Source organism: Habropoda laboriosa, unplaced genomic scaffold (assembly GCF_001263275.1).
Source record: "Habropoda laboriosa isolate 0110345459 unplaced genomic scaffold, ASM126327v1 scaffold33, whole genome shotgun sequence".
In the NCBI taxonomy this organism is placed as follows: domain Eukaryota; kingdom Metazoa; phylum Arthropoda; class Insecta; order Hymenoptera; family Apidae; genus Habropoda; species Habropoda laboriosa.
In genome coordinates, this window is record NW_017100187.1 from 3,136,097 (window position 1) to 3,148,891 (window position 12,795).

Sequence of the window (12,795 nt, forward strand, 5' to 3'; positions counted from 1 at the left end):
TATTTTAATAGTAGTATAATAGTTCCCTCTATTCTTCTGATGCTCCCCACCCCCCTCTCTTTTTTCCGCTTTTAATTACAATAACGTTCAAATTAAATATCTTATAGTCCTTTTACACGCTGCATTTTATGACTTAGCCTCACATATATGTATACACTGAAATTTACTATTCTTACTAAAATTAGTTATTAAAATTAAAGGCATTAATTAAAGTTCATTAATAATTTTCAGATTTAAGTCACTGCTCAAGTTTATATTAAAAACCATACTATACCATAGTTTTTCGCACTGTTTTATATTGCACTTTAAACATTACATTTATTTTAACCTCTAAAAATGAATTTGAATGAAATACTTAAATAATTTACGAAAAAATAACTTGACCTTTATAATATAAGAGCAGTTCTTTTTATTCACTGGTATAAAATTTTTCCGTTATACACGTGATTATTAATCAAACTTCACGAGTACTGCATTAAAATGCATTGCTATCTATGTGTTTAAACTCTCATGTTTCGTATTATGTTATAATACAAATAATTGATGAAATTACATTTCTTTCTTACTTTACAAGCTCATCAAAGTTATACACAAACAATACGTTTTATACCATTTAGGAGGAAAAAATATAAGTAAAAGGAAGAAAAGATGCATGCCCAGCTTTTCATCCTTGCTGGTTAAAATGTATCTTATAATGTATCTTAATCCTTTTTTAAATAGTATTTTATTCACAGAGCGCTTTACTCATTTCAATCTCACCGCGCTTAGCTCTAAATTCTTCTACCTTCTTAAAGAGTTCATGATTTTAAAAACATAGCTTTCACTGTTCCTCATAAGGCTGTGAATTAAAAACTTAGATTCGTGCATTTTTCGTTTCATAATACGGTATCGTATCAAAAACCAGTGATACTTCAATTTACGTCAAAGGCGGCACAGACAGTAACACACCTAACAGCATTGACTATGAAATGATTTTATTAACATATTATAAAAACCAGACTCTAAATGCGACCAGAGGGACAACATGGTACAAGGGCATCCATGTACAAGGAGAATGCATGAGATTCAAAATACGAGACTTCAATAAATATTGTGACAATATCTAGCAATGACATTGGACAGTCATCTTTCGTTTGCGTATATGATTGCTGCTGTATCGTTGTCCTAGATCAACTTGATCATGCCAGGTAGCTATATGTGTCCTTCTGACCCTCTGTGCGCTCCAGATATTCTTTCTCAATTAAAATATCTATACATTTCTGAAAGAGCAGAATTATCTTATATTAAGTATGAATACTGTTTATTTAAATTTAGTTAAATTTAGTTCTTCTAATATTTCATTTCATCGGTATCATGTCATGATAAATTAATACAGAAAAAAATGTACGCGATTAACTTGCATATTTTGCAAACTGTAAAATGGTCTCGAAAATATAATAGATTTAAACGAAAAATTGTCGTTCATACTTACCTTAATAACGTGTACTCTTGGTTTGAACCTGGAGCTTAATTGATTCAATACTTCGGCTACCAGTTGCTGATGTTTCAATACTTTCCTCATTTTCATAATTCTAACAATTGCTGCCTGAATTAAAAGTTTTCTATCCTCCTCTATATTTTTCTGTGTCGTTTCCTGTTCAATCTTCAATTCCGTTTTCATTGGTATATTAATATTTACCCTCAGCTTCTTACTGTCGTAAAAGTAATATACCAATATAATATCTGGCAAAACAGATGTGACATGAGATAAACATACTTTTTATATCCTGCAAAAAGCTCCACTGTTGACAATGGTGTCAACTCAGCTTCGTCGTCTGCAGCTGCTGTTAACAGTTTAGCTTTCAAGAGTATTTGAATAACCTGTGAGATTAAAAATATCTTCCAGCATCTATTTTACATTTTACTATTTTTGGTTTTATTATATTACCTGAAGCAAAAAGTCCATTTTTATTTGTGTAGCATCATGCAACTGTTGTATTGTCCACACTGTGGATCCATTATATTGCAATAGTACAGCCATTTGAAATGTCGATGCTTGCAACGTGTATCTGTGATAAAATAAAATTATGAAATTTCATTTGTGAATAATATAGAATATTTTCAGGCTTAATGCTTTTCAGATTTACTTGTTAAATATGTTGTTACCTGTTTTTAAAACAATTTGTATGTAATTCTCCTTTAGACATATTGTATAACCAATTCAACTTTCTCCCACTATGTTGTGAGCTATAGAAAGTGGTAAACCTATGTACAGATCTCTCTAGCTGTAATGCACAAATCACTGTTATATTATAATTCTACAATTTACGAATTTAAAACGGATTAAATCAATAAAATTTACCTCTGTTGGCAGTGAAAAAGTAAAAGATTGTTGAAATGGCCAAGAGCCAGAAGACAGCACTTTTATATAATTTTGACAGATATTAATAGGCAATAAGGAAATAGTCGCCTGTAGAAGTAAAACATCTGATAAAATGTATAAAATGTATTTAATACAAATTAATACAAATTAAGTATAAAAAGCTTTATAGTATAATACAGTACCTGAAACATTCTTTGTAGTTTTGAAGTATACTCAAAACCACAAGCTTGTTTCAATTTAGAAATCATAGAAGCTTCTGCATCATCACTGGCAGACATATGTTGTACCAATCGTTTTGCTAGCATTTTACTGTAAAACTTTTGGAACACATCCTTGTCTTCGATATATTTAAATACCACCATCTACAATTAAACAGAAATAATATTAATATGAAATAAAATTTTGTTCTTTTTATATCTTGGCCTTTTGATTTTTACTTACAACTTGGTTCAGTGTGTCTTCAAGTTCGGCTTCTTCGGGATTTTTACTACTTTTTTTTAACAGCAGATCACAATATTTTGCTAATAACTCAGGTGATTTACTGCTGCTATTTGCTGCTCTAGTTACAGAATTACTATTAATGAATCTTCCACAAGCCTTATCAAGAGCTGCCACAAAACCACTGTCATTATTAAATGCAACAAGTACTAAAGCATTGTATTTTTTATGAACCTCCAAAATTGTGTTTACATAAACCTTTGGATCCTACATAGAAAGAATTATGCATTGTTAATGTAAGCCACAACTGTTATAATTTAATAATAAACATACATTAGCTGCAGAGTCACCACACTTATCAATAGCTGCAAGTCCTTGATTAGCTATATGACCCTCTAGAAGATTTCGTAATTCACCTAGACCATTTGGTATTCTTGCGACTAATTGATACATCCGACCTAAGTCTGTGTTTTTGTCAGCATCCAATAGATTTTGAAATTCAGAATGAAAAATATCTAAATGTTTTTCAATTAAGACTCTCTCGCATGTTTTTGCTAATCTCTCATGGGTTGTTTGATGCAAGTATACTTGAACTCGTTTTTGTTCTTCCAATAACCTTTGTTCTGCCTGCAATAGAATAATATTTAGCAATAGCTTCTTTGAAAAATATTAGAGAATGGTAAAATTTTATTCCAAAACCTTCTTCATATATTCTGTGACTGGATTTTGACGAAGGAACTCTGAACTTTCTCGAGTATAAAACCTTTCTGTATCTTCAAGGAAGACATTTTCAAAAGAATCTTTGTAAACAACAAGATTCTGTCCTTTAGCACCAGGGTCTTCCTCTTCCAAACCTAATTCTACATAACAATTAATTACACCACTGACCAAACGTGTATTTATTGTTTCTCCATTACGTTCTCGCTCAATTAACTTAAGCACTGCATTAGTAACCTGAAGTACAATACATTGTTCAATTTATTCTCCTTTTCCAACTTAATTTTCATATACTTATCCATTGACTTATGCCACTCACTTGTCTATTTAAATGCTTGAATAAGTTATCTCGCCATGTAACCAAAGCTAGCTGATAAATTTCATAAATTCCTTTACGACCCTCTTCACATTCTCTACGTACCCAATGTCGATTTAGATACGCACAAACACCATTTAACACTTTACTACTAAACTGATATTCTTCCCATTGCCTTGTATAGAATTGTAATACATCTTCATCCATCAAATCAATTCCATGCTACATAAACAATATCAAATTAATGCATTAATTAGTCTTGCTCTACATTAACCAACAACAATAATGATAATAATAATAATTTGCAAAGCAATAGTCACCTTCAATAAGCTAATAAGGTAATTTCTAAGAAAGTCACGTAATCGTTTATATAACTCCAAACCAACTAACTGTGCACCTCCTTGAGAAATTTGTCCCTTTTTACTCTTGGTTGATGTTCTAGTTAATTGTTGATGAACACTTGTGCAATAATTATATACATGTCTGACGAATCACATAATTTAATAAGGAAATTGATAGTACACAGACAATTATTTTATTATTATCATTTTGTTTTTTCATTTCTAAATTACAAAGGATACGTGTACAATTCTATATATCTTGGTTTAGACATACATTGCCTGTTATAAACTTGTTCAATACCCTCACGGAGATCTCCCCAAATTTGATCTAAATCTATTTGCTTGAGGCCCGATGGGCCTCCTTGATGAGTCCCAGCCCCTCCTCCGCCTCTATGCCCTGACATCCTATTTTTATACGCTTGTCGAGTGAGCGTCACTGTAACTACTTTCTACTATAATTTCTGTAGAAAAGACAGAAAAGTAACTGCTATATTTAGTTTGAAATGAGATTGAAGTAAATTAAACAGGGATTGGGAAATTGAAAGAAACATCAAACAATGATCAGTACAATTTTACTTTTAGATATAGACATATACAATATTAATTTATTTAGGGGGTTTTTTATAATCTATATGGTAATGGAGGAAAAAAAAAAAGAAGAAAAAGGGAACAATAAATTTGAACGGCTGGAACAAACTTTGAAACGTATCATTATATTTAACGATTTCAATTAATGACCAACAGTTTGAAAATATTAATGGCACAACCGTTTGCTTGGATGCACACTTGAAGCTATTGAAATTCTTTGTGAAACTATAAATAAAACTATGTAAAAGCTTTGTGCGCTTAAGAAAAATGTTAAAGGAGAGAGTAATCACAAATGCAATTAGGTGAGGATATTCGTGAAAAATATCGTATGTGAAAAAAGGTTAGTCGGTAATCGGAAGATCCATACCGATGTAGTTACATCAGGATGCACATCGTTAGCAGAAGCTCGAATCTTTCGTCAGGAAACTTCAGAACACCACAAATCTTCGTGCTATAACACTACCATCCGTCACTATTGAAGATCCACAAAAAGCAATTGACAGAAATAACACCATTGCAGCCCGTTTTCATAAAAGAATACTTTTTTCCGTAGGTAGAACGAGGGAAGTATCGTGAAGACAGAAAGCGCGCACTCACCTGTCGACGTTCACCACCGCATAACAGGCAGGGTTGGACAAGGGAGTTCTCGTGAAAACGTGGTGGCCACCTTTAACAAACACCGATACTTCGTTCTACATACGCTTTAACGAAAAATTTACACTGCCTCCGCTTGTTACTTCTGTGCACTACACGATGACAAGCACAGTAAAACCGCGAACCTAAAATGTTGTATCTGCGTGCCCAAAACTTACTACAGTTCCAATCTGCTACTTTACTTCTGACAGGTTAGGGCCACTGTTACCAACGGAACAATGCCTTAACAGTTTTAAAATATATTCTCCTCGTAAACAGAATGTTCTCTCATATTTCAAAATCTAACAAAATATTTCTTTTTTTTTTATCAATTTTGTTTCCGTGCTATTAGCTTACGTTTGAAAATGATATGTTGAAAATCGTTAGAATAAAGAATTTTCCCATAACGGGAAACAATAGCGTTTTCGATTTTAAAATGTGGATGCATTGATAATAAAATTGATATACAAAAATTTAAATTATTGTCAATTGCTTTTTCCGTATTATGTAACATTTTACCTGCATTCACATATTTACGAATAAATACGTGTATATAATTTTGACAAGGAAATTAATCATAATTTTTTCGTTTGTAATACTTGATTAAATTTTGAAATCGACTAAATATGAAAATTTATCGATAGTTATAAATCGAAGATGTAATAACAGTAAAACTTATTTAACGAAAATAAAAATGTTTATTACTTAATGTTAATATAATACCGTAAAAAGGATAAATGATTAAAGTCAAAATTTGACAGGGTTAACTTTTGTCCTTAATATATGCATATAACATACAATGTATACGTTATTTTTTAAGAAAAAGGAATTTGTCGCAAGGTTCGTTTAGATTTCTATGTTTTCATTATCATTTTGTTTTGGTAAAAACTTTGTAATTACTATCGTGTAAAAAGTGTAGAATAAGGTGAAATTCCGAAATTGAAAGCAGCAGCAGCAGCTATGTGAAGCCATAGACAAAGTATAAGTAAACAATAAGATATACTTATGTATCTAAAAATATACCTTTTTTCATACTTTACTAGAAAAAGTAAAACTACAATTTAAAATACAACTCGAAAATTTTTATTTTGCATAACTCAGTATAGAAGTAACATTCTTATTGGTAATTTTAATTATAACAGCTATGTTAATAAAAGTACCTTAAACTTAAGGAAAATAAAGAAACATTGGTGAAGCAATGGGAATATCTCTATGAAGAATAAAATAGAGTATCTTGGAAGTAGATATTTTTATTGCCACAATAAGCTGAAAAAAACAAAATTGTTCGTATAATATTCAACAGTTTATAAATAAACGTTACTTTGTACAGGTATAAATTTATATCGAAACTTACTTCATAATCGATAATTGAGGCATGCCTGGATCAGCACCTTTTCTAAATCCTGCAATATAAATTAACGAATAACCTATACACAATTATTTGATGTTCAATTACATTACATAATAATGTTGCAAACACGTGATTGTATTTTTATCGAAGGAAAAATCGAAAAAGAAAAAAGAAGAGAGAAGTTAAACTAACCTAATGGCCATTTTTATAAAATGATTACGTATAAACGTTAGCACTGATCTCGTATATAACGATTTGGATGTACACAATTTCTAGAGTATTTCGAACGACCACGAATACTACCGAATGCAGTAGTGAAAAACGAGTAATAAACGAGCGTATAATTTTTTAACCGTGAGTTTGTTTAATTTCATAAGCTACGTGAATGGATTTGGATTTGGTTGATTTATAAAAAAATCATGAAACCATATTGCAATACGAAGTTGTTACTTGAAGATTAATTTGAACTGTTGAAAACGTAGCTTTCAATATTTCTATTCACTGTACTTTAGTATCCTATCTAGTAGCCTATCTAGTATTCTATAGTTCGTGACCTTATTTTGACAGATTCGTCAACTATGTAGGATATCATTCCAGTTATCGTTCAACTTTTACCTTTTCTCAATGGTAATATCATTTTTTTACATTAATTATTACATATTTCATTGAGAAAAGATATACAATTTCTATGTATCTCTGCTGCAACGTTCAAAGACAATGTGTAAAAAAGAAAATATTTCTGATCTTATTTCAGGGTTCGTCACACTATTGCGTTTGGGGCTCGTGCACCTCATGGGAAAGTTGTTGTGGCAATAATGTTTGCTGCAACGACGTTGACTTCAATTCTTTATATTTAACGTACGTTTAATACTTTCGTAAACTAACGCAGTATGTAGAAATAATATTATTAATAAATAATCGTATTAACAGGGCTGCCATTTTTGGAACAATCATCGTTATGGCATTGTGTTGTGCTTGTTTTTATTGTAGCTCTCGACGAGTATATTCTCCATTGTTAAAGAAGTATTTAAAGATTAGTTATACTTTGTTGTCTACGCAGCAGGAAAATAGAACGGGCCCTTCAACGAATCAGGATGCAACGATGGAAGATTGTATTGTACAAATAGAAAAAACAAAAACTGTACTTTAATAAAGATTATTTACATACGTTTAAATACGCATTCGTATTTACAAGAATATGCGTTTCTCGATCTATTTACAGTTGACGAATTGCAACATTTCTTCTTTTACGTATAATAAAAGATACAAGGTTATAGTTTTGAAAGGGAAATACATATGTACGTTTTAAAATGGTAGTGAATTGTTTGAATAAAATATCGTTATTCAGGAAAATCATCTATCCAAGGTAACGCCATTTCTGATGTAATTTGCATCGCTACCGTGCAGAATCGTTTCCGGCACAACGGGGGAGCAGCCAATGGGTTGGTAGGATAAATTGAAAGAGAAAAGCGGCATTCGTTGGCAATTTGGCAGTGTTGTAAAGGACTTGTCGTTTGTTAGAATATACGCACGCATTGCCCATGTGAAATATGTACTTATGTATATTAGTACGTGTCTGATTTTATCCTGTACGTTGAACATTCTTCTTCGTAGAGTAAACGAAAAGTCCCTAGTGAGAGTTGTACAACGATATTACAATTTCATGCATTCACGTTGGTGATTCTGCTTTCGATGACGTCATTACAAAGTTCCGAAATTGAAATCAATAAGTGGTGTGCAATGTTGTGTGCACATGACAGTCGTCGGAGCGAAATGGTGATTATGTCAAAACAATCTGGTAGAGTGTATCGTTTTTGTTCGTTAGGAATGAAAGTGTAAATGTTTTTCGAGAAGATGGTACGGAATACGAAGAAAAAGTTGGCGATATTCGCCGGAACGTCAAAGTGTTTAATATACGTGAGTGGATGTCTCTTTTTTTTTCAGCATGTTTGCCCCCGATGTTGTTTGCTTTGCTCCAAAATATCAAACCGAACGTTATTCTTTACGCTATAAAAAACTCGAGCTTTCGTTTCGATTAGCAACGGAAAGACATTTCCGTTCTATTTTACGTTGAAAGTTTCGAAGCACGATCGAATAACTGCGCGATTCGAGATCTCATTGCCAGTATAAACTTGCGGAGAACTCGTTCTGATACTTTGTAACAATCGTACCCGCTTCGTGGCAAGATCAATCTATAGTTTAAAGAGTTAATACACGTCATAGGTTCGTTCACGATTTAAAACTATAACTTCTTTTAGGCAGAAGCAAAATATTGTGCCTCTGAAATACCTGGAGAAATAAAATACTATGAGTGAGTTTTATACATGTAAATACGTTTATCTTATTTAGTCAAAGGGAACATAATAATAAAATATCAATTTAGAATCATATTGCTATTAAAGACACACTTTTTTTCTCATTTTTTTTCTCAAACAGTAAGACGATTGATTGATTTCACCTAAAGGTGAAACATTTTACACATCGTACGTAAATGTGAAATAATAATAAAAAGAGAGTGAGAGAGAGGGGTTGGGGGGAGGGGGAGGGAGAGAGAGAGAGGGAGAGAGAGAGAGAGAGAGAGAGAAGAGAAGAAAGAAAAGAAGAAGAAAGGCTTACTTTGAACACGTATACATCGTGTTTCATTCGTTTTAGGTGTTCTAGAACGGAATATTGTTGCGGTGTTGGTTGTTGCGTATCACCAGGACTGCATTTTCATCATTTATGGTATTATTGGTAGGAACCAGACTATCCCGAGAGACGTATTCCGAGAGAAATAATTTGATTGTCAAGTAAAATTTGTACGATTCGTTATAGGATACTGGTTATAATTATGTTCCTGGTATGCTCCGGTGGCGGCTGGTGGTATCGGTATTGGTTACAAGGAAGATACAGAGCGGCTGCATCGGCCATTCCGACTAGAGCTTCCAGTTCTCGATCGCAAAGTTCCCTCCGGGGGCCGACGTGTCAAGGGCAGAGGGCTCGTATCACTTACAATTCGGCAAGGAACACCGTTTTGTTGCATCGTATGTGGAAAGGCGAGTACGCGGTTTCCTCGATCCCTCGCGATATTATATCGATCGCACGACTAGTTTATTTGGATTGTTTTGTCGTGTTTGTAGGTCCTCAAAGAAACGGAGCGTTGCCCGGATACAATGGTAACGCGACTACGTCGACGCATTACCAGAATATGAGCGTGGTGTTGAACGACGCGAACTGTCCGTACTACCAGCTGTACGGTCCACCTCCAAGCTACGAAACTGTGATAGCTCAAACACGCGGTAAGATATCGAACCCAACTTCACCGGAATCGACGAACGCGCGAACCAACGTGCAATCGCCGAGCGCCGCCGCGGCGAACACGAGCGTTGCTCAATGCTTCTCTTATACGTGCAACTCTTCCACGAGATTGAACAACAGTTTGGAGGAAAACGCGCAATATCCGAGTGGCGGGACGAGTTCGCGACAACTGGAAACACGAGAAGGTATTCCGTTTGCGCATTTCCCCCAATACTGCACCGTGACGGATGGAACGATCAGGCAGAACGTATGTGTTCCTTTCGCCTATCAGGAACAACGGTCGTTCGTTCCTAGGGATAGCTTCAACCGTATCTATCAACAGCAAGCTAGTTCCACCAATTATGTTCCGTATCCGATGGAGAAATCGTCGGACACTTCGGACCCGGAGAATCCGAGTGAATGTTACCAAGTGTCGAACGCAGAGAGGTATACGATGGTAAATGTTGATTGTACAGCGGGTAGCAGTAGAGAAGAAGGTGTCATTCCGATCTCGAAGGTGCACGAAGTAGAAAGGGAAATGGAGAGCGGAGAAAAGAAGGGTGATAAGCAACATCGACAAGGTATAACAACATCGGAAGAAAGAACCGCCGCGAGTTTCCCTTCGGTGGTTAAGACGGAGACGGAGACGGAGACGGAGGAGAATAGCGTGAACTCGTTGGAAGATTTCGATTCGGAATTGTCGAGGAAGAGTCGTCGGGTGTACGGTGGTTCTTTGAGAGGAACCGGTAAGTACGCCAGCAAGGAGAGGTGCGAGGAATATTGCTCGGTCGAACAGTCTTTCTCGAAAATGTTGCCTCACTCCTGCGACGGACTTATCAATACAGATTCGGCGATAGCATCGACCGACATGTCCCGTAACGCGCAACGGGAAGATTTCGAGGATAGGGCTAACGTTAGCGCGAGTTGTTTTCAATCAAATCCATCCAATAATGTGATATTAGAGTCTTTCGTTTCCGGCGGCGACTCCTCGTCGACCTCGGAGAACGTCAAGAAACTGGAGGAGCAGTGTCGTTCTCATCGTCTCGTAAATGCCAGTACAAACTCTGATTTTGAAAGTAAACATAGATTAGACAGATCGAAATCGTTGGACTGAGCACATATAGTGCTTATTCTTGTATACAACACATCACTGATTCACGAGTCACTCGTATACGATGTTGCGAGCGTGCAAGCGATGTAACGCGAAACGAACGCAGTATTATTTTTTGAAAGATCTACCTTGGAAATCGGTGGTACCGGTACCGATCCTACTACTCTCTACCAGTTCAGTTTCGAGATTGAAAGTTGCTTGTTCTTGCGGAGAACAACGTCTATTCGCCAATTTATCCATTGTTATTCGCTTTAGTAGCGCTTTACGCCGACTATACGGAAACGCGAAATGGTTTGTTTGGTTGTGTTTTCGGCGTTGTTTTCGGGCCGGTGGCGAAGAAGAAGGTAGCGGCGAAGAAAAAGGCCCGCGGGACCATACTCTTGACACGCATCGTTCAGTTTGTCTCGATTATTTATCGGTTTCTTATCTATAATATTAAGAAGAAGAAGACGAGCGGTTGCTACAACGTAGTTGATTGGATTGGATCTCGTTCTTTTATACGCGATACTGCCAGAAATATTCGGTCGAAAATAACAATTGGTGGCCCTGTTCACTTTAGCGGTGTGATTTACTTCGGAGCTATAACGTTAATCGGTTAACGATTATCTCCCTACCCCCACCTCTCTGCCCGCGCCTCTTTTACGAGCCCACCCCTTTTACGAGCGTGCTCAACCAATTCCAATTACTTAATCGTCCTACATTAACGTCGGTATGCCAATAACTCGTTAGCGCACCTTTTTCTAATCTTCGCACGTTGTCGCACTTTACAGGCCACAGAACAGTTTTTAACGTAACTAATTCTAATTACTAGGTTAAACTTTATTATTATCGACTACATATTTCGTGCGTCGTATTTTCTATAAAAGTCGTACTTTCTTTTCCTTCCTTTATATGTACGTGTTCTACGTATGTACATACATATATGTATATGCACCTAGGTATGAAGGAAGAAGGGCGTACGATTATTCATTGCGTGTTTCTCTAATGTGCACACGTTCACGCGAACGTTTTAAGGATTCAACCGGTCGTCTCTTTCGAAGCGCAGCAAGTGGATGTACGTTCGATTATGTATTCATTTTAAAGTACGCATAAGCTTCGAAAGGGTCTTAGGGTAATCGCATAGCGAGATGACGATGGGATCCGAAGGGTGGGAAGTATACATAAGTAATATACGCGGCTGTGGCTGACTGTTCAGCCGAGAGGCTTGGAGAGCCTACCTAACCAATCTAACAAGTATTACGTGTATAAGTAGAATAAGCTCGAGAATACTCGACCAAGCGACGAATGATAATCCATGTATGTAATTCTTCCTCTTTCCTTTCCTTTCCTTTCCTTTCCTTTCCTTTCCTTTCCTTTCCTTTCCTTTCCTTTCCTTTCCTTTCCTTTCCTTTCCTTTCCTTTCCTTTCCTTTCCTTTCCTTTCCTTTCCTTTCCTTTCCTTCCCTCCCTTCCTTCCTTCCTTCCTTCCTTCCTTCCCTTTCCGTTCTTTTGTGTTTCTAGCGATGTTCGTTCGTTTCCGACGATTTCATTGGTGTTGTTAGAAGGAATTAAAAACTGGAATGTTTCGGTTGGAGGAAAACGACAAGCGTGACTGGAATCGAAATCGCGGCGCGTTTGTAAGTTTCTGATTCCAAGTTTTCGATTGTAACAGCGGTCCAAAGGA

At 35.6% G+C, this 12,795-nt stretch overlaps 3 protein-coding genes across 3 annotated transcripts; 2 read left to right on the forward strand and 1 right to left on the reverse strand.

Annotated features, from left to right (window-relative positions):
- Positions 1-1,141: 1,141 nt before the first annotated feature.
- LOC108579589 (cullin-1) lies at positions 1,142-4,653 on the reverse strand. The gene is given in 13 exon segments (XM_017943163.1): positions 1,142-1,259; positions 1,472-1,691; positions 1,757-1,860; positions 1,928-2,048; positions 2,146-2,264; positions 2,342-2,449; positions 2,497-2,724; positions 2,804-3,067; positions 3,134-3,427; positions 3,500-3,754; positions 3,837-4,055; positions 4,154-4,316; positions 4,415-4,653. Coding segments are annotated over 13 exon segments (2,340 nt in total). The 5' UTR covers positions 4,579-4,653; the 3' UTR covers positions 1,142-1,178.
- A 2,638-nt stretch (positions 4,654-7,291) lies between these two features.
- LOC108579685 lies at positions 7,292-7,896 on the forward strand. Its single transcript, XM_017943272.1, has 3 exons — positions 7,292-7,373; positions 7,501-7,604; positions 7,677-7,896. The coding sequence occupies exons 1-3, from the start codon at positions 7,371-7,373 to the stop codon at positions 7,894-7,896; spliced, it is 327 nt and encodes a 108-aa protein (XP_017798761.1). The 5' UTR covers positions 7,292-7,370.
- Positions 7,897-8,536: 640 nt separating this feature from the next.
- LOC108579676 lies at positions 8,537-11,136 on the forward strand. The gene is made up of 5 exons (XM_017943263.1): positions 8,537-8,663; positions 9,005-9,057; positions 9,399-9,479; positions 9,561-9,781; positions 9,866-11,136. The coding sequence occupies exons 1-5, from the start codon at positions 8,586-8,588 to the stop codon at positions 11,134-11,136; spliced, it is 1,704 nt and encodes a 567-aa protein (XP_017798752.1). The 5' UTR covers positions 8,537-8,585.
- The last annotated feature ends 1,659 nt before the right edge of the window (positions 11,137-12,795 follow it).

Coding starts and splice junctions, on each gene's coding strand:
- LOC108579685 (XM_017943272.1), top strand. Junction 7,605..7,676: donor TTCAATTCTTTATATTTAAC/GTACGTTTAATA, acceptor TCGTATTAACAG/GGCTGCCATTTTTGGAACAA.
- LOC108579676 (XM_017943263.1), top strand. CDS start 8,586: ATGTTTTTCGAGAAGATGGTACGGAATACGAAGAAAAAGTTGGCGATA. Junction 8,664..9,004: donor CGTCAAAGTGTTTAATATAC/GTGAGTGGATGT, acceptor AACTTCTTTTAG/GCAGAAGCAAAATATTGTGC. Junction 9,058..9,398: donor GGAGAAATAAAATACTATGA/GTGAGTTTTATA, acceptor CATTCGTTTTAG/GTGTTCTAGAACGGAATATT.